The 26,030-nt window shown below is 38.5% G+C and overlaps 1 protein-coding gene across 2 annotated transcripts in view; it reads right to left on the bottom strand.

The window, feature by feature from the left end:
• FOCAD (focadhesin) overlaps positions 1 to 26,030 on the bottom strand; it is a 305,222-nt gene that overhangs the window by 79,311 nt on the left and 199,881 nt on the right. For both annotated transcript variants that reach the window (XM_069576651.1, XM_069576652.1), the window contains exons 19-21: positions 25,085 to 25,223; positions 19,334 to 19,519; positions 12,379 to 12,500 (exon numbers count right to left, since the gene is read on the bottom strand). In XM_069576651.1, coding sequence (XP_069432752.1) covers positions 12,379 to 12,500; positions 19,334 to 19,519; positions 25,085 to 25,223 — 447 coding nt within the window. The remainder of the gene's footprint in view (positions 1 to 12,378; positions 12,501 to 19,333; positions 19,520 to 25,084; positions 25,224 to 26,030) is intronic.

Here is a 26,030-nt window from a genome sequence, read left to right as displayed (position 1 = left end):
CACAGAAAGAAAACCAGCACCACAACTGAAACTTTTACCTCTTACTTCAGAACTTCAAAATATCTTAAAATTTTGCTGCCAAATAATCCACGGACATCATTGCACAACTAAGAATATCCATATGCTGTGTGCTAAGTCACTCAGTCATGTCTGACTCTTTGTGACCCTATGGACCATAAACTGACAGGCTCCTTTGTCCATGGGATTCTCCAGGCAAGAACAATGGAGTGGGTTGCCGTGCCCTCCTCCAGGGGATCTTCCCGACCAGGGATCGAACCCAGCTCTCTTACACCACCTGGGAAGCTCAAGTCTCGGCAAATTGGCAAAGAGAGCATTGAATGTTTTTGGAAAGACAACGATCTCAATTGCTTCTTAACTTGAGTTAAGAAAAGAAAGTAGTATGAAAAAAATGTAAAGGTAAATAAGCAAATCAAATGTCAAGCTTCTAAGAACAAAGACGCTCAAGCCAGGAAACCTATTTAAAAGGTGGTTATAAACTGAAGGTTAAAGCTACTCCTCCTGCTGCTACTCAGACCACATCTGAGGGTGGGTGCAGGGAGGCAGCCAGGCTTGAGCCTAGACACCAGCCTGAACTCCCCCAGGTTTCCTGAGATTATACCTAGTCTTTGTGTTCTGTGGAGTTAGCTGGGGCCAATCTCCTGTAAAATGCACTTTCTCACTTTTTCCCTTACAGAAGAGAGACTTGGGGAAGTGGCTTGCACAGCAATGCCCTTACTCTCCAGCTGTGCTACAGACACAGGGACTTCCTTGACCATTTTTAACATAAACACATTTTAGGATCCTGTTCCAATTCAATACATAACCCTCCCACATAGGTTAATGTTTCTAGGCTGACAAATATAATTAGCATTTTTAAAGTATGAAAATCATGTATCATTTGCTATACTTGTGAGAAGCCTTTGAAGGAAAGCCAATCAACAAACAAGTTCCAAATCATGATGTTTCAACCCTGTTATTCAACAGATGATAAAGCGAGGTTCTCAAGCACTGTGCACTCAGTTTTAATTAACATGTGCAATATGCTTTTTCTGAGACTAACTCTGGATACCTATGCAATGACAGGTGTCTGATGGACTGCTGAGGTGAGCAGGTTCTATGATTTAGGAAAGAGTAAGAGTTTCTGTACTAAGTATAATGAAACATTACTGCATGTGCCTAAAGGAAGAGACCACTTTATGGAAATATGCAAATAGAAGAAAGGGGGGAAAGAAGGATAATAAGGCCAGAGTGGGGACAGAAGCAGATTACAGGACCAATAGGGTGATCAGTGTATCTCATTCAGAAGCTGAAGCCTGAGTGAAAACTTGAAGATGAAGATCTAAAAACAAAGGAAAGTGCTAGTGGGAATGGAAAATGGTTCAGCTGCTATGGAAAATAGTTTGGTGGTTCCTCAAAAAGTTAAACATAGAATTATGACCCAGCAATTCCACTCCTGGGCTTGAATCTGCCTGCAAACGCAGGAGACTCAAGAGACATGGGTTCAATCCCTGGGTTGGGAAGATCCCCTGAAGAAGGAAATGGCAACCCACTTCAGTATTCTTACCTGGAAAATTTCACGGACAGAAGAGCCTGGTGGGCTACAGTCCACAGGGTTACAAAGAGTCAGACACGGCTGAGCATGCACACACACAGACACACACACAGTTCCACCCCTAGGTATATACTGAAAAGAACTGAAAATACATATTCAAATAAATACTGTAATACAGGCTCAAGCAGCACTTTCACAATAGGTGAAAGGTGGAAATAACCCATAAATGAATTTGTTCATGAAAGAATAAATGGATGAACAAAAAAATGATATATCCACAATGGAATATTATTCAGCCATAAAAAGGGACGCAGGCTACAACATGGATGTACCTTGAAAACATGATGTGAAAGTGAAAGAAGCCAGACACAAAAGGTCATATATTATACGATTCCATTTATATGAGATGTCCAGAACAGGGAAATCCATACAGATAGAAAGCAACTTAGTGGTTGCCAGGGATGGGGAGATGAAGAAGTGGGAGGGAACATTTAGTGTACACATGGTCTCATTTGAGGGTGATGAAAAGGTTAGTCCTGATGGTTACTCACTGAAAAGGTACTAAATACCACTGATGTACACACTTTAAGCCTTAAAATGGTTAGTTTGATGTTACATGTCTTTTAATTCAATCAAAAAACAAAACAAAAGATAAGGCAAAGGTCCCTAAAGTGGCTGCGTGGCTCACTGTTTTAGGAACAGAGGGGAGACCGGTATAATGAGCACAGACAGAGAAGCAAAGAGGAGTGGATAGAGAGCGGGCTGGTGAGTCAACAGGAGAAAGGATGGCCTTCTAGGTCAGTTCTCAGGACTTGCCTTTACTCTCACTAAAGGAGGAGTCATTATAAGGCTTTGAGACAAATAATATGATCTAATCTACATTGTAAAAGGATCTTATGGACTGTTCTGCTGAGAAGAGACTATAGTGGGCAAAGGTCAAAGCAGAGAAATCTGCTCAGAGGCACCTGCGAAACTACAGGTGAGAGACATTGGTGGCTCAGAGTGGTATCATTTAGACTGTAGAATAATCGTTTTCAAGTATTTAGCTATGTGATTATTCCACCTCACCCCAAATGTTAAGTAAAATGCCAATATTTAAAGCGCGAATCAGAGAGGCCGAATTTGTCTACAGGAAGTAAGGAGGAAGGTTGCGGCTGGGTGCTCAGCCCTCAGGATCATCTTGGTCTGCTTTGCGGTGGGCCCTCGTGAGTCTCGTGCACGCATGCTCAGTCGTGTCTGACTCCTTACGACCCCATGGGCTGTACAGCCCACCTGGCTCCTCTGTCCACGGGATTCTCAAAGGCAAGGATACTGAAGGGGGTTGCCATTCCCTTCTCCAGAAGATCTGCCCAACCCAGCGACAGAACCTGCATCTCTTAGCCTGTGGTGGTCCTTGGAATTCTTTAAAATGCAGTTTTAACTAGAGGCACATAAGAGAGATCAGTGGTTGTCAGGAGATGGGGGAGCACGGGAGGGGCGGACTGCAAAGGGGCATGGGGCGATTTTAGGGTACTGGAACTGTCCTTATCCTGACTGTGGTACTGATTAGATGAATGTGTTCACTTCTCAAAATTCATAGAACTATACACTAAAATGAGAGAAACCTACCACATGCATATAACTCAATAAAATAAAATTTAAAATAGTTTGAAAGTGACCACTTTTAGAACATGTACTTCTCAAACATTCACCTCCCACTATCTAATACCCTCTGGACACTTCTTTGCATCATCATTCAAAAGCCACTCTCCCTCTTATCATTCCTCTATCAACATTACCCCATCAATATTGCAGTCACCCAGATTTGAAATTTCTGATTTATCCTGGACTTCTCCCTTGCCTCCAACTCAGTTGTCAACTCTGCCTCTGAAATGTTCACTACGTTTGTCCCTACTTTCTTCCTCACTGAGTTAGTCCTAATTCCTGTCTTAATTATTGAGGCCACCTAGCTCATCTCTTAACAGTCTAAAATCTTCCTTCCTTCTAATACATCCTGAACGATGTTGCTACTATTACATTAACTCAGAATTTTTCAAAAAACCTTTGATGGTTCATTAAAGAATAAAGTCCCAAATTCTTCTATGCTATGTCCAAAGTATTTTAGAATTAAAAGTACGCCATTTACTTTAAGAAATAATTTGTTGTTATGTGAGAACTCTACTGGCTAAGATCCTTGACCAGTTTCCCCACTTACTTTCTGCTCCTCTCTTTCATTTAACCTGTATTCTGGTTCACTTGGGTTATAAACCAATCTCCAAGCCTGTCCAATGCTCTTCAAGACCTTCGCATTCACTGAATGCTTCCACGGCTTTGAATGTCCTGTGTCCCTCTCACCTCTACTTACTGAAATATTTCTCCCATCCCTACACTTCCAGTGCACTATACTACACCTCTCTTGTTATACTCAACAGATTGCATTTTTTTGTGATTAGATGCTAATCATACCAACCTAAGAGCAGAGATCATATTCTATTCACCCTGGAATCCCTCTCACGGACACTGAACCCACAACAGTGTCTCACACATAAATGTTCCCTTAAAGACCTGCTGAGCTTAACCACATTAAATGTACAGTATTCGCTTTAAGGCAAAATCTTGTCATGTGAAAACTACACTATCATAAACAAGTAATCACAGAGAGTTATGATGTGTGAAAACACAATGTTAGAAAACCATTTTAATAGACACAGCCAAACTCAAATACAAGTTGTTGAGGATATGATTATTTGAAATTTTACAAAACATGTTCAAAATGTTCTGGCTGGGAAATGTTTCATTCCAGATTAAAAACACATTGAGTGACAAAGCGAAATTTAAAGTGAGTATTATAAACTTTACAGTTTGAAATTTCCTAACTAAACATTTTAATTAGTATCACACAAGTTCTAATGCCATATACCTGAAATGCTAGCTCGACAGAAAATATCCTGCTTAGAAACACAATTCACAAACATAGAGCAAATGTCAAAAGACAGAATGAAAAAGGAGATCTAGTTTCCTCACGGATACATATTTTTCTTGAAGGAACTATGTGTGTGTGCTTAGTTGCATCTGACTCTATTTTACCCCCACGGACTCTAGCCCACCAGGCTCCTCTGTCCGTGGGGTTCTCCAGGCAAGAATACTGGAATGGGTTGCCATTTTCTCCTCCAGGGGGTCTTCCTGACCCAGGGACTGAACCTGGGTCTCCTGAATTGCAGGCAAATTCTTTACTGTCTGAGCCACCAGGGGAGCCGTGGCAGGAACTACATGACCACTTCATTTGATAATTTACAGTTCAGAATACATTGCCCAGAAGTTTGGTAATATTCTCTGCCTCTTGAGTGATCTTAACAAATATAATTATTCATTTATAAGAAAATACTCATTTCAACAACCCTTCATTAAATAACTTACATCATGTAAAGTCAAGCTTTGGTGAGGCTGACTATGAAACTGGAATGGGACAAGATAGAACAGCACGTAAAACTGACAGGTCAAGTGTTTGCCATGGATTTTAAAACCTCAGTCTCACAAAGTAAGGCGTTTTCATGTTTCCCAGATGTATATCTTATTATCAAAAGAATGAAAGCATTTAACCTCAGTTGCTACCCAGACACACCAACACTGAGTCACTACATTTGGTCTGTGACATATGTACACTCCTCCCACATTCCCAGAAGAAAAACCATTTGTACTTAGTGTTAGAGACCCCCAAGGCCGCTCAATGCCCCACTGTATATAAATAAGAAAAGCACAGGCTTCAGTTGTCTATCAATAGTAATCTTGTTTGCACAGAATAATTTTTTGTTATTCCCGTCCCCTGACAAATACTGACTGGAAGACAAGAAGGGAGGGCTTGTGACGGACACATTTTTAAAGGAGAATGACACTCATCACTTTGTAGGTGCTTTCTGGACATTTTAAACTCTCTCCTCCCTCCCTCCCACTTTCTCTCTTTACCTCAGTCTCTCTTCTCTCCCCCCCACTCCCCTTTCCCATTAGGATAACATTAGCTTGAAAGCTGACAATTCAATCACATCTCAAGCAACCATTTACTCTGTTATTTAATAGGAAGGGGGAAAACCCTGTTACCATAACAACTCACATGGCACAGTAATTACAGAGTCTCTAAAATATAGCAAACCATACTTTTCACAGTGTTTTCTAAGGGGAATATGTAACAAGCACAGATACCACTTCTCCCAATTATTATTCAAAATTTTCATCTAATTGTTTCTTATTGCATGAATGCTAACATGCTCCATGCTTTTCACAAGAAATACATTTTTAAATAAAGAAGGCACTGAAAGAAAAGGGGAAATGACGGGTTATAGCCCATGTACTTTTGGGTATCCAGGGGAAAATGTAAAGAAGGCAGAAGAAAAAAAAATAACTTATAGGCAAAATAAACAAGTGATGATCAATTTCAAAAGAAAGAAAGAAGAAAAATATCTCATTCAGAGTAGTGCCAGCAATAAGCCCAATAAAGGTTTCGCTGAAAAAAAGATGAAAAAAGAGCTCATTACCTAGTGCTAAGGCAGAAATATGGTTGGGTAGCAGCAGCAGGATCAGGAAAATTTGCATGTGCCTGAAGCTGTAGGAAATAATGAAGCAAGGCTGCCATTCTCATCCAGGGACAAATCAGTATCATCCAATTTAGGGGAGAGTGTCATATCAGAGTTAGAAATGCCAAAGGATGACAAGACAGGCAGCAACTTCCAGGGAAAGAGACATGTCATTCACCTTCAGCTTCCTCATCAAATGGAGCCAAGTCAGTCTCAGGATGAGAAAAGTAGTCATAAATCAGGGCGGAGGAGGAGCTTGAAGCAGCACTGGTAGGTCTGAAATGACCCCTGCTGGTCCCCTTTTCAAAGGAGCAAAGAGAGCGAGGGCACTTCAGTTTCAGAGAAATCTAAACTATCCCTGGTAGGTCAGGTCAAACCCAATTCAGACTTAGGTATGTGAGTCTTCTCAAAGTATAACATGGGAGAGTTTCAATTTAAAACAAAAACAGTTTTTAGAAAGAAGGGTGTTAAAGAAGAATTCATCACAGATTAAACAGCTAGGTCTCTAAGACACTGAATATACTTGATTTAACTAATGTCATTATTGAGAAATATTGACAATTACATGCAGCAAAATACACTTTAAAAATTAAGATTAGCGCATTTGAATATTCATTTACCCATTCATTCACTCACTCACTCATCTATAGTTGTATGCATTAGGGCTACAGAATATCCTATAGGTATATATAACCTTTGGCAGAGAGGGGAGGCTAAACCATATGAATGAATAACAACACAGTTTATAATAGCTTGTTCAAATGACAATAATGTCACTTCCTAGTAAGATCTCAATAATTATTAGATTCACCATCAATTTAACTGCAACATTTCTGGAAAAAGGAAATGATCCCACTAAATGCACATGTAAAATATAAGACACACCCAAGTTTTCAAAGGATTAAAATCATTTATAAAGTGTCTACTATGTGCCAGGAATACCAAGCACTGGAACTACATATGGCCAAAACAAATTCCCTGATTTTATGAAGTGCACACTTTTTAAAAGGAGAGATACATACTAATTGTCATGTATGCTGTGCCACCGAAATTCCCTCTTCAGGATTAGTAGGGATGGACGGATAGATAGTGTAAATAGTCTCATATATTATGTAACTTGAATTCATAGTTACAAACTTTCCTAAAGCAAACTCCAAGCCCAGACTTTTCACTAGACAATTCTACCACTTTAGGAAAAAATTACTAGGAGAGCATTGTCCTGATAACATATCAGGCAAAGATATTACAATGAAACCACAAAACCATATCTCTCATAGATGCCGTGGTGCAAAAATCCTTAACAAAGTGTGTGTGTGCTAAGTTGCTTCAGCTGGATTTGACTCTGTGTAATCCTATGGACTATATAGCCCACCAGGCTCCTCTGTCCATGGGATTCTCCAGGCAAGAATACTGGAGTGGGTGGCAGTGTCCTCCTCCATGGGATCTTCCCGACCCAGGAATGGAACTCACATCTCTTATATGTCTTATGTATTGGCAGGATGCATACCACTAGGATCACCTGGGAAGCCCCCTAACAAAGTATTACTAGCAAATCAAATTCAGCAATAAATAGGATACTATATTACAATCAAGTGGAGTTTATCCTAGGAATGCAGATTTGGTTCACATTAGAAAAATTAATCAAAATAATTCATCCTACTAACAAATGAAAAAAGTATATAATCATTTCAACAAATGTAGAAAAAACCCATTTGACAAAATTCAACATCTATTTGTGATTAAAAAAAAAAACCTTACCAATTTAGGAATAAAGGAAACTTAATCAACCTAATACAGAATATCCATAAAATCTCTATACTAACAGTAAATATAACATCATATGTAATGTAAGCATCCTGAATGCTTTCCCCCAAGACTATTTTGTTAACAAAATAAGAATGTCTGCTCTCACCACTGCTATTCAACCATACCAAAGGGCCCTAGACAGTGCAATTAGGCAAGAAAAAGAAATCAAAGGCATACAGATTGGAAAGAAAAACACTAATACAATCTCTATTCACAGACAACATTGCAACGAAAATCAAAAAGAATCTACAAAAAATCTACAAGAATATATAAGTAGGTAGAGTAAGGCCATAAAAAAGTATCAATTATATGTTTATATTTTAGCAATGAACAGTTGGAAATAAAGACAAACCAAAAAACATTCTAATTGCCCTAGCATAAAAATACTTAGGGATGTTCAGTACTTATTAAATTTAGCAAAATAGGTGCAAGATTTGTAGTAAGAAAACCACAAAACACTGACCTAAAATAATGGAGTAATATACCTTGCATACTGGTTGAAAAACTCAATATTATTAAGATATCAGTTCTCTCCCAGACTGATATACAAATTCAATGCATTTGTAACTAAAATTACAGCAGGTTTTAAAAATAGTTTCTCAAAGCTGATTTAAAAGGTATGTGGAGACTTTGGGATCGACATGTACACACTGTTAAAGTAGATAACCAACGAGGACCTTCTATATAGCACAGGGAACTCTGCTCAGTGTTACGTGGCAGCTTGGATGGGACGGGGGTTTGGGGGAAAATGGATACATGTATATATATGGCAGAGTCCCTCTGCTGTCCAAAACTATCAGCTATACCAATATAAAATTTAAAAAATGTGGACTCATGGTTGATGAAGGCTGGGATGTGAGGGAAATGGAGAGTGACTGCTAATGGGTATAGAGTCACTTTACATTGTGATGAAAATATTCTAAAACTGACTGTGGTGATGGCTCTACATCTCTGTGTATACACTAAAACCATTGACTTGCACACATTCAATGAGTGAATTTTACAGTCTATAAATGATACCTCATTTTTTAAAAGTTAGAAAAGATAACATGGGAAAAAAAGAAAACAAAGTTTTTGAGATTTTGGATAAGACAAAAAGCAAGAACCATAAAAAGAAAAACTTGATAAATTCTGCAAAACTGAAGAGACACTCTTCAAAAGACACGATTAAGGAAATAAAAAGACAAGTTAGAGAGTAGGTAAAAACATGTGCAAGACACATTTCTAATTAAAAAAAAAATATCCAGAATATATAAAGAATTCTCATTTGAAAACAAAAACCTGGATTTAAAAGTGGCAAAAGAACACAACACTCCACGATGTGAATAAATACATGAAAAGAAGCTCAACATCAGTAGTCATTAAAAAAACACAAATTAAAAACCACAAAAGGAAAACCACTAACCACTATGAGAACTGCTAAATTTTAAGAACTGACCATGTTGAGCTCTGGCAAGGAGGGAGAGCAACCAGAACCTCCTTATGCTGCTGGTGGGCATTCAAAGTGGGACAGTTGCTGGAAAACAGTTGGGTTTTCATATTCACTCACCAGAAGACCTAGCAATTCCACTCGTACGTAGTTATTTACTCAAGAGAAATTAAAATAGATGTCCACATATACACCTGTATAGTGTTTATAGCAGCTTCAGTCATAATCTGGAAAAAGTATAAACAGCCCAAATGTCCATCCATGGATAAATTCATAAACAAATTGAAACTATGATGACAGACTTTAAAAATAAGACAGAATCAAGAACTGTGAAATCATACTTTTGGGTTCAGTTTCCAGGTTCTTCTACTTACGTGTGTCAAGTACAAGTGCACAGCAAACTTTAAAGTGCCTGAGCTGGTTATGAGTTATTATTGTTGCAATTGTTATTCTCATTAACTAGCTCTTAAATTTTTTATTATTTGTTGCCAGACACTCTGAGAAACTTCTTGGCTCATTCTCTCTCTCTGCCTTTTTAAAAAATGAATTATAATAAGCAGAAGATAAATACAACCCCAAATCCTGCCACAGATGATGGCAGAATTCTGTCTAATGCATCTTCCAAGTAACTCCTAAAATTATGATCTTTTCTCATCTCTTTGAGATTTTCTGCTGCTGCTGCTGCTGCTAAGTTGCTTGAGTCGTGTCCAACTCTGTGCGACCCCTTAGATGGCAGCCCACCAGGCTGTGAACACTGCGAGTGGGCTGCCATTTCCTTCTCCAATGCATGAAAGTGAAAAGTGAAAGTGAAGTCACTCAGTCGTGTCCGACTCTTATCGACCCCATGGATTACAGTTTACCAGGCTCCTCCGTACATGGGCATTCTATAATACAAGCAACAAGTGTCATAACTCAAATATTTTCTCTGTTCACATCTAAGGTACACCTCACAAGTTCTGGTGCCATTTGCTTAATTTATCCGATGTCTTCTGCCGCCCCTACATTAACACTTTTCCTTGTTTCTGTTGCGATGAAAGGGAAACTGTTAGTCACTCAGTTGTGTTTGATTCTTTGCGATTGCAAGGACTGTAGCCCGCCAGGCTCCTCTGTCCATGGGATTTTCCAGGCGAGAATACTGGAATGGGAAGCCATTCCCTTCTCCATCTGTTATGATCAGTTCAGTTCAGTTCAGTCGCTCAGTCGTGTCTGACTCTTTGCGACCCCATGAATTGCAGCACGCCAGGCCTCCCTGTCCATCACCAACTCCCGGAGTTCACTCAGACTCACATCCATCGAGTCCGTGATGCCATCCAGCCATCTCATCCTCTGTCGTCCCCTTCTCCTCCTGCTCCCAATCCCTCCCAGCATCAGAGTCTTTTCCAATGAGTCAACTCTTCACATGAGGTGGCCAAAGTACTGGAGTTTCAGCTTTAGCATCATTCCTTCCAAAGAAATCCCAGGGCGGATCTCCTTCAGAATGGACTGGTTGGATCTCCTTGCAGTCCAAGGGACTCTCAAGAGTCTTCTCCAACACCACAGTTCAAAAGCATCAATTCTTCGGCGCTCAGCCTTCTTCACAGTCCAACTCTCACATCCATACATGACCACTGGAAAAACCAGAGCCTTGACTAGACGGACCTTAGTCGGCAAAGTAATGTCTCTGCTTTTGAATATGCTGTCTAGGTTGGTCATAACTTTTCTTCCAAGGAGTAAGCATCTTTTAAATTTAGGCTTCCCTTAATAGTTAACATGTTGGTTATCCACGTTAAGTACACAGCTTGAAAGCCAAAAAAGTACCAAATCTCTTTCTTCTCCATAACAACGAATAAGATAACAGGGAGAACAAATCTAGAAATTACCTATTGTTTTCCTTCGCTTACGAAATTAAACCTTTCTTCTTCCCAGAGAAACACTACTCTCTCCAGATCTTCCTTCCTTTGTTAGTTAAAGACATGGTATTAAACAAAGATTTACATAATTTCAATTCTAACCAAATATATAAAACTAATATGGGTAGCATAGGTGGGTCTTTAAAAATCTGGCTACGCTGGGACTGCCCTCGTGGTCCAGGGGTTCAGATTCCATACTTCTACTGCAGGGCAGGAAGATCCCGCATGCTACGTGGTGTGGCCAAACAAACAAACAAACAAACAAAAATCTGGCTAAATGCTAAATGGTGGCAACTGGTAAGGTACAGAATATTATCAAATCAAGTAAGTGATACCAATATTTATAAATTATGCAGGAAAATAAGATTTAATGCAAACATATTGTAGAAGCACTATCATTATCTCAAATCTTTTAAAATTTTCACAGTTCATACATTTTCATTTATACCTGTTATACAACTTATATCTAAATTATATGAAATAAACCTCTTTGTTGTGATATTTTGTTTTGTTATTCATTCATACAGTTTAATCTATATATCACCTGAATGAGCAACTGTCATAAAATTTTAAAAAACAAAAAACCTCCACAGATCTCCTGAGTGCTTTCCAACTTCCTTCTTTCCTCTGGTATTATACAATCTGTAATGATCAGATTTCAAGTAACACCTAATGGCATCACATAACTTTATTTTAAGAGTAGCATAAAAGAAACGTAAAAAACAATAAAATCAAAGGATTCCCCCTCCTCCAACACAATTATTTACTGTTAATTTCCAATATTCACAAGATATAAATACATACTTCCAAAGGATTACAATTAAGAAATAGATTATTTCTTGAAATATTAAACTGGTATTTATTCTGAACAAAGGCAATTAAATATTGATAAATAAACCAAACTAGATACTTTCCTAGATACCACTTTCTAACAGGTTGAGCCCTAAGGGAAACATGCCGGTTTCTTTGAGAAGTACATCAAAATACTACAGTCAGATCATCTATTTTGGTTGTCTTTAAAAGCCACTTTCATGATGAATAATAGAACAATTATTTCCAAACACGCACTAAATTTCATCACCATAAACCAAAAGCGGGAAACCCCAAAGCATATACAACAAAAAGCCCTGTGCCGGAGAACGGAGAGGCACCTACCTCATGCACTAGAGCAAGCGAGGTCTGCTTGAAGCTTCGCCCTCTACTGGCCATCAGTCGATTCAATGGCTTGCCATCTTTACTCTGATACATTGAAATATCATAACAAAATAACATGCCACCTTAAAAAACAGAAATATAAAAACATTGCTTATGGAAAAACTTCATTAACTAGGTTCTCAGCAGTCGATATTCAATCCGGATAGAGACACTTAGAAATTAAAAGAATATGCTAAGCAAATTATTTTTTTTTTTAACTGTTGGTACAGGAAAGAAAAAACAGAGTTATAAGCAGTTAGCATCTTGAAACTACAGAGGAGTGTTATTCATTTGTAAATAAATGAGAAAATTTCAAATCATGTTTATTTTAAATTTTGTTAACTGTTACTTCTAGAGAGTCTATTAACTTTCCTTAAAAAATAAATCTCAAATAAAGAGAAATGCTTACACATACAAGTCTTTGTGAACTCCTGATAATATGGGTTCCTTTAGTTTACACCCATAAGTGGACTAGTTTTCCATCATACCTATACTCACATACATTCACTCTCCCTTTTTCCTCCCCTCCTCCATCTGTTACCCTTCTCCCAATCCTTCCTACTCTGCTTAACTAAACTGAACTTCTAGCATTAGCTGACCCCATGTCAGTTAAAAAGCAAAGGCAGGCAGCCAAACACTAGAGTATGAGTTAGGGTAATCTTGGACCTTATCTGGGTGATTCTGGGCCAATGAGAAGACATATTCAAGGACTAAGGTACTAAAACAGAAAAAAATTACCTTTAAAAATATCTCTTCCTGAAGTATAATAGAGAAGAGTGCACATAAACATACCACTCAATGGATTTTTACAAACTGAACAAAAGTGTAATCAGCACTCAGATCAAGAAGCAAAAAATTGTTAACATCTTAGAAGCCCTTCCTCATGTCTCATTCCAATCACGTCCACCTCCAGCCCAAAGATAACAACTTTCTAGCAACCTTTGGAGAAGGAAATGGCAACCCACTCCAGCACCCTTGCCTGGAGAATCCCATGGAGGGAGGAGCCTGGTAGGTAACAGTCCATGGAGTGGTACTTTACACAACTGGAATCAGGCTGTACACTTTTGTATCTGACTTCTTTCACTTAACATAATCATTGTGAGAATCATTCATATTGTTATTGGCAGTTGTAGTATATGCATTGTCATTATTGAATAACACTCCATGATGCGCACATACCACAATTTTACTGTCAATAGGCATTTAGATAGCTTCTAGCATTGGAAAAGACTGATGTTGGGAGGGATTGGGGACAGGAGGAGAAGGGGACAACAGAGGATGAGATGGCTGGATGGCATCACTGACTCGATGGACGTGAGTGAACTCCGGGAGTTGGTGATGGACCGGGAGGCCTGGCGTGCTTCGATTCATGGGGTCGCAAAGAGTCGGACACGACTGAGCGACTGAACTGAACTGATCCCTTCTATAGGGGATCTTTCCAACCCAGGAATCAAATGGGGGTCTCCTGCATTGCAGCCGGATTATTTACCAGCTGAGCTACCAGGTAAGCTCAGCAACTAAAATAAGTTTAAGGAAAGTGAGAAAGTGAAGTCGCTCAGTCGTGTCCGATTCTTTGTGACTCCATGGACTGTAACCTACCAGGCTCCTCCCTCCATGGGATTCTCCAGGCAAGGGTACTGGAGTGGGTTGCCATTTCCTTAGACGGCAGCCCACGAGGGTCCCCCATCCCTGAGATTCTCTAGGCAAGAACACTGGAGTGGGGTGCCATTGCCTTCTCCAAAAGTAAGTTTAGGGCTTATTATGTCTTTTGGTGACTTTATTTGGGCTTATTCCTAAGAATGAAATAGGTAGGTAACACAGTATTAATTTATTCAGTATAAACTGTCCCAAGTGGTTCTACTAACCTACATTCCCGGCAGCAGTTCTGTTTACTCCGCATGTTTATCAATACTTTGTATTTTCCATTGTTTTTCATCTTAGCCACAGTGTTAGGTCTGCTGTGGTATCTTACTGTGGTTTTAATTTGCATTTCTCAGATGATTAATGAAGTTGATCATCTAATCATATGTTCATCAGACATTTGTATACCCTCTTTTTTTTTTCCTTTTTTTTAAAAAAAATTTTAATTGGAGGCTAATTACTTTACAATATTGCAGTGGGTTTTGCCATACATTGACATGAATCAGCCATGGGTGTACATGCGTTCCCCATCCTGAAACCCCCTCCCACCTCCCTCCCCATCCCATCCCTCACGGTCATCCCAGTGCACCGGCCCTGAGCACCCTGTCTCATGCCTCAAACCTGGACTGGCAATCTATATCACATATGGTAATATACATGTTTCAATGCTATTCTCTCAGATCGTCCCATCCTCGTCTTCTCCCACAGAGTCCAAAAGTCTGTTCTTTACATCTGTGTCTCTTTTGCTGTTTCGAATATCGGGTCATCATTACCATCTTTCTAAATTCCATACATATGTGTTAATATACTGTGTATACCCTCTTTTTGAAGGGTAAACTCAATCCTTTTCCCTGTTTTTCAATTGTCTTTTTCTTACTGATTTTCAAAAATAGTTTACATATGCTAGATACAAGTTCTTTATCAGATATATGTTCTAAAAATACTTGTATTCTGTGCCTTGCCTTTTCACTCTCTTAATGGTATACGTTCATTAATACATGTTCATGATTTTAATATAATTTGGTATTTTTCAAAAAGATCATCCCTTTTCTCTACAGCACCACAGTATTACCTTTGTAACAAATCTAGTGACCTTGTATATGTAGGTCTGTTTCTGTACACTCCATATTCTTCCACTAGTCAGTTGGCCTGTCTTTGCACCAGTATTATACTGTCAATTATCGTGGCTTCATAACAGGTCTGGATATCTGGTAATGTATATCCTTCTATTTTGTTTTTGTTCTCTAAGCTTACCTTGGCCATTATTGGTATTTTGGAATTCCATACAAATTTTAGAATCAGTCTGTCAATTTCCAAAAACCTACTGGGATGTGGATTGGGCTGGGTTGAAACAACATATTAGCTTGGAGAGAGCTGACATTTTTACAGCATGGTGTCTTCTGGTCCATAAACACTTTATATAACTCAATTTATTCAAATTTCTTTAACTTTTCTCCAAAATATTTTATAGCATACAGTATAAGGATTTTACACAATTCTTGTTCAATTTATTCTGGGTACTTGATGGTTTTTGGTACCGGTATAAATGATACAATTTTTAAGTTTCATTTTTGTTATGTATATACAAATATACAATTCATTTTTATATGATCTTTGTACAGAGTAATCTTAATTCATTTATTAATCCTAATTAGTCTGCAGATTATTTTGGGTTTTCTCTGTACACAATCATGTCATCAACAAATAATGACTACTTTATCTCTTCCTTTCTAATCTGTATGACTTTTATTTCTTTTCCTTGGCTCATTACACTAGCTATGGCTTCCATTACAATACTGAATAATAGTGGTAACAACAAGCATCCATATCTTTTCCCCCAATCTCAAGGAGTGAAAGTTTCATTATTTCAGCATTAAGTACAAAGATGGCATTGTAGATGTTCTTTATCAGAATAAAAGAAGTTCTATTCAGAGCCTAATGAGAGTCTTTTATGTAACATGAATAGGAGCTAAGTTTTTCAAAGGCTTTTTCTACATCTATTGAGGTCATCTAAAGATTATACTGCCTTTTTGCTATTAATGTAATAAATTATATTGATTTTCAAACATTAAATTAACCCCACTAATTATTATTTATTTTCCTTTGTGTGTACTAATGAATTCCATTTTCTAACATATTTTGGGGAGATTTTCACAACTATGTTCATGGAAAAGAGTGGCTTTTAATATTCCCTTCTGATATTCAGTATTAAGGTTATGCTGACCTCATCTAGAGGGTTCTTTTTTTTCCTCCTATATTAGAGTTTCTAAAGATCCCTGTTATTTCTTTCTTAATTTTTTTCAACATTCACCAAAGAAGCATCTGCACCTAGGGTTTCTTTGTGGGAAGGTTCTTACATACTCAATTTCTTTAATACTAATACCCAATTTCAAACTATTCATATAGTCTAGTCTGCTTTCTGTCAGTTCTGCAAAGTTTTATATTTTGATGAACTTCTATATCTCATCTAAACTGTGAAATTCATTGTTTAAAAGTTCTTCATAATTTATTTTTTTTTAATGCTTCGGGGTCTGAAGTGCTGTCTCCTTTGTTGTTCCTAGTATAGGTAATCTATATTTCTCTATTTTTCTGTCCAGACTTACAATGGTTTTATCAATTCTTTCAAACTTTCCAAAGAGTCAACTTTTGGCTTTGCTGATTTTATTTATTTTATATGTTTTCTATTTTCATTGATTTTTATTCTTATATTTATTATTCTTTCCTTTATAATTTAAGTTTAATTCACTGCTATTTTCCATTTTTCTTGAAATAGAAGCTTTAATTATCATTGGTTTTCTTTTTTTTTTTCAGTATTTCATATTTTAAAGGGATGAATTTCCCACTAACACTGTTTCAGTTGCATCCCACAAGTTGTAATTTGGCTTATTTCCATTATCATTCAGTTCAAAATATTTTCTGATTTCCATTTCGATTTTTCCTTTGATCCATGGATGATCTATATTATTGAATTTCCAGGCTAGTGGAATTTCCAGGCTGGTTATCTTTTTATCAGTTTTAGATCAATCCCATTGCTATCCAAGGACAGACTCAACGACTTGAATATTTTGAAATTTGTTGAAGTTTATGATCTGCCATAGGATCATTCTGATAAGTAGCCAATGTACAGTTTGTGTGTGTGTGTTAAGTCGCTTCAGTCGTGTCCGACTCTTGGCAACGCCATGAACTATACAGCCCCTCAGGCTCTTCTGTCCATGGGGATTTTCCAGGCAAGAATACTGGAGTGGGTTGCCATTTCCTCCTCCAGGTAAAGAACCTTTACCAGTGTATATAAAGACATCTTAAAAATCAACAAGAAGACAAATAACCCAATGTACAGTTTAAAAGCATACAGATTATATCACTATAAGATGCAATGTTCCATGCATCACTTAAGTAAAGTTTGTTCACAGTATTGTTCATATATTTTGTGCACTTGATTTTTCGTCTGCTTATTCATCAAGTCATTGCAGAAGATGTTTTAGAGTTTCCTCCTAGTATTGTGGATTTGTCTATTTAGTTAGTTCTAATTTTTTGTCATGTCGTTTGAACTCTGCTATTTTGTGTACACTGATTAGACTTGTGATGCCTTCCTGATATACTGACTGCTTTATCTCCATGAAATATTCCCTTCCTTTCTAGTTTCTTCCTTTTTCAAACGCCTAGAACCTTATCCCTGTATACTGGATAGTAATGAAAGAACCACAGAAATTCTAAATGATGCTATTTTTTTGTCCGAGAGGGGTTTCTCCTCTGTTAGGCAGAGTGAAGGACTGACCATCTCAACTGAATTGGGGATTTAACTGAGCCAGGCTTGATGATAGCTTTGGTAAATCTCAGTCTGCCTCTGGTTCAACCCTGTTTCTAGGGCGCACCTTCTTCAAGATTTTCAACAGCCTGATGATTTTGACAGCCTGATGGGTCTTTGACTCTTTAGTATGGGAAGATTATGGGAGATTCAGAGATTTACATCTGTCCTCAGAAGTTTTCAGGTTACCTTTTAAATTCCCATCCCACAAAGCTTCAAAATTTGACAGATACCTTAAGGGAGAATCATGCTGTGTGCTTGAAGTCCCTCCAGCTCAGTTTTGTCACTAAGGTTACCACAAAAATGTCAGGATCTCTGTTGGTTTCTCTGCCTCCTGTATCACTCTCTTGCTAAGGTCAAGCCTGAATTTCAGTCTCTAACTGAGGCCAAAATGAGTAAAGGGAACCAGGTGAAAAGACCTGTAGATCTCCAGTATCAATTCACTATTTGTGCACTTGGCTTTCAGGCCCATTCTCCTAGTCAGTCTTTGTTTCCCAAGCACTATAAGACTGGAGACCACTGCCTTTCAGAAGCATCAGCCTAGTTCTCCAACTTACAGTGCAAACTCAAAACTCACCAAATATCTCAAGAGGAAAATCTCTAGTTTGTCACATATTAGTTAGAATCTTCAGAAAACCAGAACTAACAAGATATGTATAGATATAGATATGTAGATAAGCAAGTAGAGATTTTTTTTTAAGGCAATTGATTCACAAGAATTTGGAGGCTGAGAGGTCCCACAATCTTCTGTCTGCAAACGAGGGAACCAGGAAAGCCAGTCGTGTAATTCAGTCTGAGTCAGGAAGCCCAAGAACCTGGAGCACCACCGTCCAAAGGCAGGAGAAGATGGATCTCCCAGCTTCACCCTTCCTCTGTCTTTTTGTTCTATTCAGGTCTCCAATGGTTTGGATGTTGCTGAGCCACACTGCTCAGGGTGATCTTTACTCCGTCTGCTGACTCAAATGCTAACCTCTTCTGGAAACTCACGTACAGACACACTCAGAAATCATATTTATCATTTATCTGAGCATCATTTAGCCCAATTAAGATGATACATACAATTAATCACCACATCACCCTAGTCCCTTGACACCACTGAAAGCTTTACTGGTTTTTCTATCCTCCAACAGGCCTCTGCCTGAGCCAATTCCCAGTTCCAGTCTGCAACCAAAACCAGTGAACACCCCCTATGAGGTGGGGGCCGGTGGGTGGGGCAGGGAACAATCTAAAACATCTAAGGTTGTTCCCCCTGTTCTGTAATTTCAGTCTACCTCTTCTCTGCTTTTATTTATGTCTTTGCTTCTGCAGTTCTCTAAATGGCTTTAACACGTGATTCATGTTTGTAATTTATCCAGTGTGTCTAGATGTGAGCAGCAGCAGCAATGCCTTTCCACACCCAATCACATCCTACTTGGAGGAGAAGCTTAAATCAGTACATTAAAAACCTATACATTGATGTATCACGCTTACCCGCAAGGCCAGGTTTCAAACCTGGCTGCTTGTTTGTTTCGTACATTTTCAACATAAAATTGGGGATTCCTGCTACAGTCTTTCCTTGATCTAAGCGGGCACCTCCTTTCAATGCAGAGTGATACACCCCACGGGGCATATTCACCATTTCTTGCTTCACAAGTGATGTAAAAAATTCCTCCAAAGCTGAAAGAAATAAAAGGAGATCAAAAGTAAGTATCGTATGCTAGAAGAGAAACATTCATTCTTAAATACTGACAAAAAAAACAACTTAGCTATATTTTAGATAATATTTCACGAAGTAAAAGAACAAGTCTTGAGTCTCATTCCATTCTTAGTCTTCCTAAAACCAGAACATGGCACTCAGTTATGCAAGTTTAAAAGCTTGGTCATTCTTAATTCCTCTTTCTCATAGTTTTTATATGTAATTCATTAGCAAGTCCTTTTAGATCTATCTTTAAAAATATATCTCAAATCCACCCCTTTCCATTTTTACTGCTACTTGCCCGGTCATTATCTTCTCTTTTCCTCATTTGGATGAATTTAAAAACTAGTGTCTTGATTTCTTCTCCTCATGACTACTCCTCCAAACCATCCTCTACTCAGAAGCTAGAATTTTATGTCACTTCCATCTCTGACACCTTCTGGTGTTTCCTCACTGTACACAGAATAACATCAAAGCTTCTAGAAATGATCAAGGCTTTCTATGACCCAGGCCCGACTCGCCTTCTGACTACATCTCTACCACCTGCCTAGCTATGTTAAAGGCACGTTTTCACGTGGGCTTTACTCCATTCCTCACTAACACAAAGCTCATACCTAAGACAAGGCCACTGCGCTTGCTGCTCCTTCTAACACTAACCCTTGACTGCCACGTGACTGGCTCTTTCTTATCGTTTAGAAAGAGCCTTTTATGACTGTCCTTCATTCCGTAGTAATATCAGTACACTTATTTTTAAAAACTAATTCATTATTTATTTGTGTTCCTTCTAATTAAGCCCAAGATCCTTATTGCTTGACATCTTTACTTATTATAAGGGAATATAGTAATCCAGGATCAGAAGACAACAGGATATTCAAGCAAAATACTTGATTAACACTATAGGTTTATATTCAAGTGTTATTTTCCCAAGGACCACTAGAGGCTGCCCAATGCAGAACAAAAACAGCAACAAAAAAATAAAGCTAAACAAATCATAAGGGAAACAAAACAGGAAAGCACTGCATGTGCCTCTTCCTATAGGAAGAAAAAGCAACAGTCCACCTACCTGAACTAGAATTCTATTCTGAACAGGTCTAAATGTCCCCTTTAAATAACCACAGTTAAATTAAAGGCAGCAAATTCTCACCGGAACATGGATTACATACCCAGTTCTGTCATTCTTATATGGAACCTCTCTAGGCACAACTAAGCTTCTCCATTCAAAGTCCAGAGAATACCTATGTAGTAAGCTTTCCATTTTGCCTTCCAGATCCACCCTCCCAACCCTGCTCTGTGTCCTGGAAGAATAACCTTTCACAATAGCATCACCAGGCTCTCTTGTCCTCTGGCTTTCAGCTGGCTTCACTCAATGGGAGATACTGGTAGGAGATCAGAGGCTGAGAACAGAGGTGAGGGCATGTTACTCCCTAGACATCCTCCTGCAGGACTGCCCCAGGATGCCTGTATCCCTCTTTTGAAGGTCCTGACTCCCCTTGCTGCTGCTGATGCTGCTGTTAAGTCGCTTCAGTTGTGTCCGACTCTGTGCGACCTCATAGACGGCAGCCCACCAGGCTCCGCTGTCCCTGGGATTCTCCAGGCAAGAACACTGGAGTGGGTTGCCATTTCCTTCTCCAATACATGAAAGTGAAAAGTGAAAGTGAAGTCGTTCAGTTGTGTCCAACTCTTAGCGACCCCATGGACTGCAGACTACCAGGCTCCTCCGTCCATGGGATTTTCCAGGCAAGAGTACTAGAGTGGGGTGCCATTCCCTTCTCTGTCTGACTCCCCTTAGGCAGCCCTATTTATGACACAGAAGCTCTCTCTTACTCTCATAACTATTACCTTCCTTTACCTCTTCAAGCTGAGAGACATTTGCCATTCTGGGATGATCCACTATTGCTTGTGAATTTTCTTTAACCTTGACAGCACATGTTTAAGCAGTCCTTTATTAAACTCGAGTATTCCCTCTGAATTTCCTGTGAAGACCCTGACCAATATGTCATCTGAATGAAAAATGTGGGTAATATGCATTGGCACGTCACATATCCCAAGTCCTATATACACGACCACATGAATGACTTCAAGCTGGGGAGGAGTCTAGACTTTCCAGAATGTACCTAAGAATTAGGTGCTTGCGAGGACAGAAGGCATCCAATCTGGTAAAAGATAATATATGTCAAGAGATAAGTATACATCTCCACATAGACCAACCCAGGAATGAAAATTTGTCTATTTGTCAGGCACTTCAGAGAACTAAGGACTCTCAAATAATTCCAGGCCTGAGAGCAGTTTAAATGAAAGTCAAATACCAGGGATGCAACTGATATGTACAGTACCATCTGTCCCAGCCCTTGAAAAAGCTAGCAACTAGGAATTTTCCCCATTGTCTTTGAACCTTGCCCTAGTCTCTTCCTTCCAGATGATCAAGTGAGGACTTGAAAAGAGCTGAAAATCTGTAGGACACAGAGTGTTAGATATAAAACAAATGTCTTCCAACAGTTGAGGACATAGACAAACTATGGTACATTTCATGTGCGTGCTAAGTCAGTTCAGTCGTGTTTGACTCTTTGTGACCCCGTGGACTATAGCCTGCCAGACTCCACTGTCCAAGGGATTCTCCAGGCAAGAACACTGGAGTGGGTCACTGTGCCCTCCTCCAGGGGGATCTTCCTGACCTAGGGATCGAACCTGCGTCTCTGACAATTCCTGCATTTGTAGGTGGGTTCTTTACTGCTAATGCCACCTGGGTACATCTCAAAATGGAATATTACTTAGCAATAAAAAAGAACATTGATACAGATAACTACTTGGATGGGTCTTAGATGTTATACTGAGCTTTTTTAAAAAAGCTAATTCTCAAAACTTATATACTGTAAAAAAGAAAAATTGATGAAATCCAAGTAGGTCTACAGTTTAATTAACAGTATGAAAGTGAATTCCCTGGTATTAATAATGAACTAAAGTTATGTGAGATGTTATCAATGGGAATAGCTGGGTAAAAGTACTTTCTAATTTTGCAACTTCTGATAAGTCTAAACTTATTTCAAAATTAAAAAATATTTTACAGCATACAGAGAAGGCAATGGCACCTCACTCCAGTACTCTTGCCTGGAAAATCCCATGGATGGAGGAGCTTGGTAGGCTGCAGTTCATGGGGTCGCTAAGAGTTAGACATGACTGAGCGACTTCACTTTCACTTTTCACTGTCATGCACTGGAGAAGGAAATGGCAATCCACTCCAGTGTTCTTGCCTGAAGAATCCCAGGGACAGCGGAGCCTGGTGGGCTGCCGTCTATGAGGTCGCACAGAGTTGGACATGACTGAAGTGACTTAGCAGCAGCAGCAGTAACATCCCTATTTAAAATAATTCAAATCACTGGATTTACTTTGCAACTGCTTTTGCGTTCACTTGAAAGGAATAAGAGAAGAAAAGGGCCAGCGTTGCTTCACATTCACTGCAATTCAGGCTTCTGCCTGCTGTACCTAGAAACTTAAAATATATCGTCCACCCTGTACTTCTTAGGTTGTACATCTCTAAGGCAGTGCCTTTTCCTGGTTTGTACAATCACAGGGAATAAGAGGCAAAAAAAAAATGAAGAACTTTGCTCGTGGTGACATGGTCTGCCAGACAGTCAGCCTCTAGATCATTCACCTGACTGACTCTTATATTGAATTTTCTCAAATAGATACAGTTAACCTCAACTCCTCCCCTTCTTCCTTAGGGACAGATACTAGTAAATATCAAGTACAAACATGCAGAAGAATCAGTTAACGGCCATCACAGTTCTGCACATACTGAGTGGACAGAAACAACAGTATACCTCGGCCACACACATCTCACCCCTTCTCCTGTTTCTAATACCATGAGACTAGAGTAAGGGTCTATTTAAGAGGGAACAATGTCATTTTAAAAGCCCAAGAGGACTTTGAACTCTTCGGTTATCTGGGGATATAGGCGGAACTTTGGATAACTGGAGGCGTTTTTCCTCTTTGGACCCACTATTAACCACAGAGGATTTGGGAGGTCCTAGACTCTGAGGAGCCTTGAGGTACAAAGTGGGGATGAACAGGAGAAAGAAAATGGCAAGTCTCTAAGGCTTGCACTGGACATAAGGGGGAAAGAAAAGATGAACTCTGTCTAAGGTGTACTGTTCGGTTTTCTCTAATGAAAGAAGGCAGGACTTAGGGACAGAAGCATGCTCTAGCAATAAATACTAAATGTATTTGGCTGAATTCCTCAGGGATCTCCATGTAGGATGAAACCAAGGATAAAAACGTCTAACATGGGACTTCCCTGGTGGTCCTGTGGCTAAGACTCTGTGCTCCCAATGAGGGCACTTGGGTTCGATTCCTGTTTAGGTAACTAGATCCCACATGTTGCAACTGAGAGTTCATATGCCACAACTAAAGACCTGATGCAGTCAAATTAATTATTTTTTTAAACCACCAAAAAATCTCTATTATAGGCTAGTGAGATTATGAAGTGAGAAGACTATGATCATTAGTGAGAAGACAAAGATGACATTTTGTGAGTTTACTGAACTTAATTTTTACATCCATGAATATTCAGGGTAGATTTCAGACTGAAAAGGGTAATAAATGCATGCTTGTAAAAATGTTGGCTAATATTGAATTGGAATAATTGGATATAATTAGAATAATTATTTAAGAGTCAAGGTCCTATACACTTTATATCAAAACTAAATGACCATATAACTTAATCTATTTTTAAAGAACATTAATGGATAGTTCTCAAATATTGATACCACCATTTCTTTAGAGTAATTCTAAAGGAAGAATATATTTCTAATGATAAAGTGAAGTGAAAGTCATTCAGTCATGTTCGACTCTTTGCAACCTCTTGGACTGTAGCCTACCAGGCTCCTCTGTCCACAGAATTCTCCAGGCAAGAATATTACTAGAGTGAATAGCCATTCCCTTCTCCAGGGGATCTTCCCAACCCGGGGATTGAACCCAGGTCTCCCACATTGCAGGCAGATTCTTCACCATCTGAGCCACCAGGGAAGCCTAAAAGCATATGAGATCTTAGTTCCCTGACCAGGGATCGAACCCACAGCCCCTGCATTAGAAGGTTGAGTCTTAACCACTGAACTGCCAGGAAATGTGATGAAACTACCCAGGAAATTCCTGAAGATTCTAATGATCTTTTCATTCAGTTTATAAATAACCTAAAGAACCATTTGACTCAGTAACTTAAGAGTCACACTGCAAATCTGTCTTGTAGAATAAATTTAACTTTTAAAATAAATTTAAATTTTCCAGTGAAAATGATTGTTAAAACTAGTTATCCAGTTTAATTTTAAGTCTAACATTTTTCACTGTGTTTGGAACACCATACTATCTCAGGGAGTCCCTATAGGACACAGATAGAAAATAAGTATTTAAGACTAAAGTAAGCTAGACTATGCATACATTACAAAACAGCACAATTAATCAGACAAGTAGGGAAAAAAAGCACACACACAAAAAAATGCTAGCTTTTGTCCCACCAAATAGGACAAAAGTTTTTTTTTTACCAGTTTTCCCACCTGGTAAAACTGCAGGATCTGTGAGTGACAAAAGTTTGAGATAGCAAGAGCCCGGAATGGAAAGATCCACCTCTTTTTCATCACCCTCCTCATCTTCATCTTCATCTAGGTCATCAGGAGTTTGGATTTCTGGTCTTACCTGAAATGAGAGAGAAGGTGATACTAAAACCTTTTACTTTCCCTTTTCAAAGTTCATTGGGACTCATTGCTCTACAATGTCAAAAGATCATTAAAATTTATTTTCAAAAATCTATTCATTTTCAAATTAACTAAATGGTAAATTCTAATCATCTTATTAGATACACTCCCAGATCGATGTAAAGAACTAATGGTAATATAGTAAGAAAATCATCATAAACCAGCATAAGCAATGATTACTAGAGAAAACGAATAAAAATTTTACACCATCAGACAATCAAATGCAAACACATTCAGTATATCAAACTTCTATCATTTATAATTAGATATTTGCCTTGTCTGAATACATTTTTTTTAAAAATCGGTGATTTTGGCTATATTTCTATGATAATGCTTAAAATCTTCTAGTAGGATATATAATAGAGATCAGGAAGACACAGAATGCTTTAGTTGACTTATTGTTTGACTCTACAGTTTGTTGCAAGAGAATATAAAAACACTAAATCTGTAATTGGTAGCTCAACTTTATTGTGTCTAATTTGCCATTTGAAGATTTGTGATTAGTCAGGTTTATTTGAACCAAAAATTAAAAAGGTAGAAAGATTACCACTATTGTAATTTCCACAAGATATAACTGTTAAGCAATTAATTAAATTTTTAATACTTTCAATGATACACCATTGTCATGCCCATGGAGATAATTAAGCATTAGGGGAGGAAATCAAAATATATAAAAGTGGTTGCTATAACCATAAAGTGCCAGAACCCAGTCATTACCATTAGTCTGTCTCCCAGAGTTATTTTTAGA

This window comes from Ovis canadensis, chromosome 2, assembly GCF_042477335.2.
Source record: "Ovis canadensis isolate MfBH-ARS-UI-01 breed Bighorn chromosome 2, ARS-UI_OviCan_v2, whole genome shotgun sequence".
Taxonomy (NCBI): Eukaryota; Metazoa; Chordata; class Mammalia; order Artiodactyla; family Bovidae; genus Ovis; species Ovis canadensis.
This window is presented reverse-complemented; position numbering and strand designations above follow the sequence as displayed.